The sequence below is a fragment of the Oncorhynchus clarkii genome, unplaced genomic scaffold (assembly GCF_045791955.1).
Source record: "Oncorhynchus clarkii lewisi isolate Uvic-CL-2024 unplaced genomic scaffold, UVic_Ocla_1.0 unplaced_contig_5151_pilon_pilon, whole genome shotgun sequence".
Lineage (NCBI taxonomy): Eukaryota > Metazoa > Chordata > Actinopteri > Salmoniformes > Salmonidae > Oncorhynchus > Oncorhynchus clarkii.
In genome coordinates this window covers 3,242-10,591 of record NW_027258820.1, presented here as the reverse complement: position 1 = coordinate 10,591, position 7,350 = coordinate 3,242, and the positions used below count along the sequence as shown (strand labels likewise).

The window sequence follows — 7,350 nt, the reverse complement described above, 5'->3', positions numbered from 1 at the left end:
GTTGCATGAAGGCATCAACTCATGTGCTGCTCCAGACAGTTGCATGAAGGCATCAACTCATGTGCTCCTCCAGACAGTTGTGTGAAGGCATCAACTCATGTGCTGCTCCAGACAGCTGTGTGCAGGCATCGACTCGTGTGCTGCTCCAGACAGCTGTGTGAAGGCATCAACTCATGTGCTCCTCCAGACAGTTGTGTGAAGGCATCAACTCATGTGCTGCAACAGACAGCTGTGTGAAGGCATCAACTCATGTGCTGCTCCAGACAGTTGCATGAAGGCATCAACTCATGTGCTGCTCCAGACAGCTGTGAGAAGGCATCAACTCATGTGCTGCTCCAGACAGCTGTGAGAAGGCATCAACTCATGTGCTGCTCCAGACAGTTGCATGAAGGCATCAACTCATGTGCTGCTCCAGACAGTTGCATGAAGGCATCAACTCATGTGCTGCTCCAGACAGTTGCATGAAGGCATCAACTCATGTGCTCCTCCAGACAGTTGTGTGAAGGCATCAACTCATGTGCTGCTCCAGACAGCTGTGTGAAGGCATCAACTCATGTGCTCCTCCAGACAGTTGTGTGAAGGCATCAACTCATGTGCTGCTCCAGACAGTTGTGTGAAGGCATCAACTCATGTGCTGCTCCAGACAGTTGTGTGAAGCCATCAACTCATGTGCTGCTCCAGACAGTTGTGTGAAGGCATCAACTCGTGTGCTGCTCCAGACAGTTGTGTGAAGGCATCAACTCATGTGCTGCAACAGACAGGTGTGTGAAGGCATCAACACATGTGCTGCTCCAGACAGTTGTTTGAAGGCATCAACTCATGTGCTGCAACAGACAGGTGTGTTAAGGCATCAACTCATGTGCTGCCCCAGACAGTTGTGTGAAGGCATCAACTCGTGTGCTGCTCCAGACAGTTGTGTGAAGGCATCAACTCATGTGCTGCAACAGACAGGTGTGTGAAGGCATCAACACATGTGCTGCTCCAGACAGTTGTGTGAAGGCATCAACTCATGTGCTGCAACAGACAGCTGTGTGAAGGCATCAACTCATGTGCTGCTCCAGACAGTTGCATGAAGGCATCAACTCATGTGCTCCTCCAGACAGCTGAGTGAAGGTATCAACTGATGCTTAAACAAACTGCCAATCATATTGCTCAAATTCAAACGGCATGACATTTACGTCTGTAGCGATAACAAAGCCTAAATATTTAGAGGAAAATCTTTTCATTCCACAATCTTCAATTTGCCTTATAAAGCATAATCAATGAACAAGCCAAAGCTGTGTTTTAACGTCAACTATAGAAGTTGTACAACACCAATGAATGTACAGAAAAAGCTTTTTAGACGTATGGGTTTAATCAGAGATGTTCTTGTTCTTACCGGTTCCCTGGCGTCTCAATGCTTTTACTGAGTTAATTCCCCTGAGATTAGTCAGAGATGGTCAGACACAGCAGTGGGTCTGATCAGCAGATTACCTCTTACGGCTGCTAAGTGTTGTGTTGCAGTAACTACCTACTTTCATTTTGATCCAAAGGAGACAGTATCCACTATGGTATCCATTCAATACAAAATATTACTCAGCAATCTAAACACAATACCCCCTAAATGACAAAGCAAAAACAAGATTTTAGAAATTTGTGCAAATCCATTTAAAATGAAAAACAGAAATAACTTATTGACAAAAGTATTCAGACCCATTACTCAGTACTTTGTTGAAGAACCTTTGGCTGCGATTACAGCCTCGAGTCTAACTTGGATATGACGCTAGAAGCTTGGCACAGCTGTATTTGGGGAGTTTCTCCCATTCTTCTCTGCAGATCCTCTCAAGCTCTGTCAGATTGGATGGGGAGAGTCGTTGCACAGCTATTTTCAAGTCTTTCCAGCGATGTTCGATCGGATTCAAGTCCGGACTCTGGCCGGGCCATTCAAGTACACTCAGAGACTTGTCCTGAAGCCACTCCTGTGGTGTCTTGGCTGTGTGCTTAGGGTCGTTGTTGTGGTGGAAGGTCCCAGTCTGAGGTCCTGAGTGCTCTGGAGCAGGTTTTCATCAAGGATCTCTCTGTACTTTGCTCTGTTCATCTTACCCTCGATCCTGACTAGACTCCAAGTCTCTGCAGCTGAAAAACATCCCCACAGCATAATGCTTCCACCACCATGCTTTACCGTAGGGATGGTGCCAAGTTTCCTCCAGATGTGACAATTGGCATTCAGGCCAAAGAGTTCAATCTTGATTTCATCAGACCAGATAATCTTTGGCAAACTCCAAGCGGGCTGTCATGTGCCTTCTACTGAGGAGTGGCTTCCGTCTGGCCACTCTACCATAAAGGCCTGATTGGTGGAGTGATGCAGAGATAGTTGTCCTTTTGGAAGGTTCTCCCATCTCCACAGAGAAACTCTGGAGCTCTGTCAGAGTCACCATCGAGTTCTTGGTCACCTCCCCCAATTTCTCAGTTTGGCCGGCCAGCTCTAGGAAGAGTCTTGGTAGTTCCAAACTTCTTCCACTTAAGAATGATGGAGGCCACTGTGTTCTTGGGGACCCCCAATTCTGCAGAAATGTTTTGGTACCCTTCCCCAGATCTGAGCCTCGACACAATCCTGTCTCGGAGCTCTACGTACAATTCCTTCAACCTCAAGGCTTGGTTTAAGCTCTGACATGCACTATCAACTGTGGGACCTTATATAGACAGGTGTGTGCCTTTCCAAATCATGTCCAATCAATTGATTTTACCACAGGTGGACTCCAAGTTGTAGAAACATCTCAAGGATGATTAATGGAAACAGGAAGCACCTGAGCTAAATTTCTAGTCTCATAGCAAAGGGCCTTAATACTTTTGTAAATAAGGTATTTCTGTTTTTTAATTTGTAATAAATTAGCAAACGTTTCTAAAAACCTGTTTTGTCATTATGGGGTATTGTGTGTAGATTGATGAATAAGGCTGTAACGTAATAAAATGTGTAAAAGGGAAGGGGTCTGAATACTTTCCGAATGCACTGAACAAAAATATAAACACAACATGTAACGTGTTGGTCCTATATTTCATGAGCTGAAATATAAGATCCCAGAAATATTCCATTTGCAGAAAAAGCTTATTTCTCTCCAAATTTGTGCACAAATTTGTTTACATCCCTGTTAGTGAGCGTTTCTCCTTTGCCAAGATAATCCATCCAACTGATATGTGTGTCATATCAATAAGCTGATTAAACATTAAAGTGGTGCACCTTGTGGTGTCTGTTTTCTGATGTCAACGTTGTGAACAGAGCGCTCCATGGTGGTGGTGGGGTTACGGTACGGGCAGGCATAAGCTACGGACAACGAACACAATTTAATTTTATCGATGGCAATTTGAATGCACAGAGATACCATGACGAGATCCTTGGACCCATTGTTGTGCCATTCATCTGCCGCCATCCCCTCATATTTCAGCATGATAATCCACGTCCCCATGTCGCAAGGATCTGTACACTATTCCTGAAAGCTGAAAATATCCCATTTCTTCCATGGCCTGCATACTCACCAGACACGTCACCCATCAAGCATGTTTGGAATGCTCTGGATCGACGTGTACAACAGCGTGTTCCAGTTCCCGCCAACATCCAGCAACTTCACACAGCCATTGAAGCGGAGGGGAAAAAACATTTCACAAGGCACAAACAACAGCCTGATCAACTCTATGCGAATGAGATCTGTAACACTGCATGAGGCAAATGGTTGGCATACCAGATACTGACTGGTTTTCTGATCCAGGCTCCTAACGTTTCTTTAAGGTATCTGTGACCAACTGTATTCCCAGTCATGTGAAATCCATAGATTAGGGCCTAATGAATTTATTTAAACTGACCGATTTCCTTATATGACCTATAAGATTGCAGACGACACTACAGTGGTAGGCTTGATTACCAACAACGACGAGACGGCCTACAGGGAGGAGGTGAGGGCCCTCGGAGTGTGGTGTCAGGAAAATAACCTCTCGCTCAATGTCAACAAAACTAAGTAGATGATCGTGGACTTCAGGAAACAGCAGAGGGAGCAGACCCCCCCCCCCCTATCCACATCGATGGGACAGTAATGGAGAAGGTGGAAAGTTTTAAGTTCCTCGGCGTACACATCACGAACAAACTGAAATGGCCCACCCACACAGACAGCGTAGTGAAGAAGGTGCAGCAGCGCCTCTTCAACCTCATGAGGCTGAAGAAATTTGGGTTGTCATTAAAAACCCTCACAAACTTTTACAGATGCACAATCGAGAGCATCCTGTCGGGCTGTATCACCGCCTGGTACTGCAACTGCTACGCCCACAACCGTAAGGTTCTCCAGAGGGTAGTGAGGTCTGCACAACTCATCACCGGGGGCAAACTACCTGCCCTCCAGGACACCTACACAACCAGATGTCATGGGAAGGCCAAAAAGATCATCAAGGACAACAACCACCTGAGCCACTGCCTATTCACCCCGCTATCATCCAGAAGGCGAGGTCAGTACAGGTGCATCAAAGCTGGGACCGAGAGACTGAAGAACAGCTTCTATCTCAAGGCCATCAGACTGTTAAACAGCCATCACTATCATTGAGTGGCTGCTGCTAACATACTGACTCAACTCTAGCCACTTTAATAATGAGAAATGTATGTAATAAATGTATCAGTAGCCACTTTAAACAATGCCACTTAATATAAAGTTTACATACCCTACATTACTCATCTCATATATGTATATACTGTACTCTATACCATCTACTGCATCTTGACTATACCGTTCGGCCATCGCGCATTCATATATTTTATATGTACATATTCTTATTAATTCCTTTACACTTGTGTGTATAAACAAGGTAGTTGTTGTGAAAGTGTTAGGTTATATTACTTGTTAGATATTACTGCATGGTCGGAACTAGAAGCACAAGCATTTCGCTACATTCGCATTAACATCTGCTAACCATGTGTATGTGACAAATAACATTTGATTTGATTTGAACTCATTAAAATCTTTGAAATTGTTGCATGTTGCATTTATATTTTTGTTCAATATATACATATATTTATTTATATATATAAAAAAAAATGTTTTTACCTCAGTAAATGACAAATTACAATGTCATAATCACAGCATGTGATAGTGATGACTCATGTTCATATGTGTTTTTGCCTATCACTGAGTATAAAACAGGTACCAATCTGATACCAATCTAATCCAACGGTATTAGACCATGAGATTCCCTGCTGTTTAATCCCTATCCATTTCAACATAGGTGTCAGTTGAGTGCACTGAAAATCACCAGCTGTGTATACTATAATCTCCCCTACATCCAGTCTGAACCAATACCAATCTATCTTCATTTAAATAGCAGAGAACAAGAGGGCCGGTGTTTGTTCCTGGTCAGAGCAGAGGTGCACCAGATTAGGATTGAGTGGGTCCTCTCACATGAGAGCGCAGAGAAAAAAAAAGAGACTGTGAAAGAGAAAGAAAATAATAAAAGAACCAAGGAGGGATCGAGCAAAATAGAGCAACGGACAGAGAGGGAAGAAATAGAGAGAAAATTAGAGGACAGCGATCCCGAAACACAGGAGAGATGGGCAACAGCAAAAGTGTCTCCCTGTCCAAGGATCTCCTGGAGGAGCTGAAACTGAACACCAAGTACAGTGAGAAGCAACTATGTACCGGGTACTTACAATTCTGGTCGAAATAAATACACTTTATGGGAGAGAATGGTGTCATTTGAGACGTAGCTACTGTTTGATCCCATCTTTATTTCGTCCTCTATAGGTACCAGACCTTCCTGAGAGAGTGTCCCAGTGGGCGAATCAGCAAGCAGCAGTTTGAGGCCATCTACGTCAAATTCTTCCCCGATGCAGACCCCAAGGCTTATGCACGCCACGTCTTCAGGAGCTTCGATTCCAACAGGTGATGGATGGATTACATGGTCATTACAACGTGCCTGCTGATTTGCACTGCTCTGCATAATTAGCACTTGTGGGATATAGAAACAGCGTAATTGAATGATATTGAACCCTGCAGTGATGGGATGCTGGACTTTAAGGAGTACATCATGGCCCTGCACTTGACCTCCTCTGGGAGGACCATACAGAAACTGGAGTGGGCGTTCAACCTGTACGATGTCGACCACAACGGAAGCATAACCAAGAAGGAGATCCAGGAGATCGTTGAGGTCAGTTGTAGAGTCATTGTGAAATAGATGTAATGAAATAGGTGTAAGAGATGAGATGTGGTAACATCATGTTTTTTTGCGTGCTGCTCAAATCTCTATAATGATGAAATAAACTTTGTGTTTACAGTCGATATTCAACATGATCTCCAAAGAGGACCAGAAGAATCTTCCTGATGATGAGAACACACCAGAGAAGAGAGCTGATAAAATCTGGGACTCCTTCGGCAAGAAAGAAAATGGTAAGCCTTGTTTTCATGTTTAAGAACCACTCAAAGAATAGTTCAAGAAAATCATACATATATTGTATATTGTATTTTGATGAATGCATTTTGACCTTATGCGCAATGAGCATTGTAAACGTATCTATTATTTTATCTGTTATTAATTCTGTCCTTTCAGATAAGCTAACAGAGGAGGAGTTTATCCAGGGAGTGATGGACAACAAGAACATCCTCAGACTGGTGCAGTTTGGCCAGCCACAGAAGGTACAGGAGAGACTAAAGGAGACGAAACATTAGCAGCTGACATCGCCATCTTTTTTGTTGTTGTTTTTTTTTTCACTTCAACTTTATACATCCAGGTTAGTTTCACTGGGACAAAATATTCACATCAAGAAAGACCTGAAGCTTGCAATGTTTGTTGTTAAGTTTGTAACATAGTACTTGTTCAAGTGTGCCGTTGGAACAGCACGTTTATATGGTATCTTTTGTGTCATTGCCGTATATACATTTTCATGATTTAGTAATCAATAGCAGAGATTTGTTTCAAGCACAAAATTCCCTTTAATGTATATATTCCTTTAAGGATACATTTTAGATATGACAAATACATGATAATACCCACATCGTGCACATTACTGTAAGACTTATCCTTCACACTGTACTTTGTCAAAGACCAATATTAGTATGTTCAATACCAACACTTACCTGTCAATGCTCTACTGTTTTGAGTGGATTCAATTATGTTTACATATCTGTCGTTAGTACCTTTATGTGATAAAGTTTCATTTGAGTCATTCTGATAAAATGTACATAAATACAGTACCAGTCAACCGTTTGGACACACCTACTCATTAAAGGGTTTTTCTTCATTTTATTTGACTATTTTCTACATTGTGGAATAATAGTGAAGACATCAAAACTATAAAATAACACATATGTAATCATGTAGTAAGCAAAAAAAGTGTTAAAC

General features: G+C 42.7%; 1 protein-coding gene across 1 annotated transcript; it reads left to right on the top strand.

The window, feature by feature from the left end:
- The first annotated feature begins 5,562 nt into the window (after positions 1-5,562).
- On the top strand, positions 5,563-6,677 carry LOC139398610 (recoverin-like). Its single transcript, XM_071144541.1, has 5 exons — positions 5,563-5,654; positions 5,757-5,894; positions 6,009-6,159; positions 6,287-6,398; positions 6,559-6,677. Exons 1-5 carry the CDS (start codon positions 5,563-5,565, stop codon positions 6,675-6,677), a joined length of 612 nt encoding a protein of 203 aa, XP_071000642.1.
- The last annotated feature ends 673 nt before the right edge of the window (positions 6,678-7,350 follow it).

Coding starts and splice junctions, on each gene's coding strand:
- LOC139398610 (XM_071144541.1), top strand. CDS start 5,563: ATGGGCAACAGCAAAAGTGTCTCCCTGTCCAAGGATCTCCTGGAGGAG. Junction 5,655..5,756: donor GAGAAGCAACTATGTACCGG/GTACTTACAATT, acceptor CGTCCTCTATAG/GTACCAGACCTTCCTGAGAG. Junction 6,399..6,558: donor CTTCGGCAAGAAAGAAAATG/GTAAGCCTTGTT, acceptor CTGTCCTTTCAG/ATAAGCTAACAGAGGAGGAG.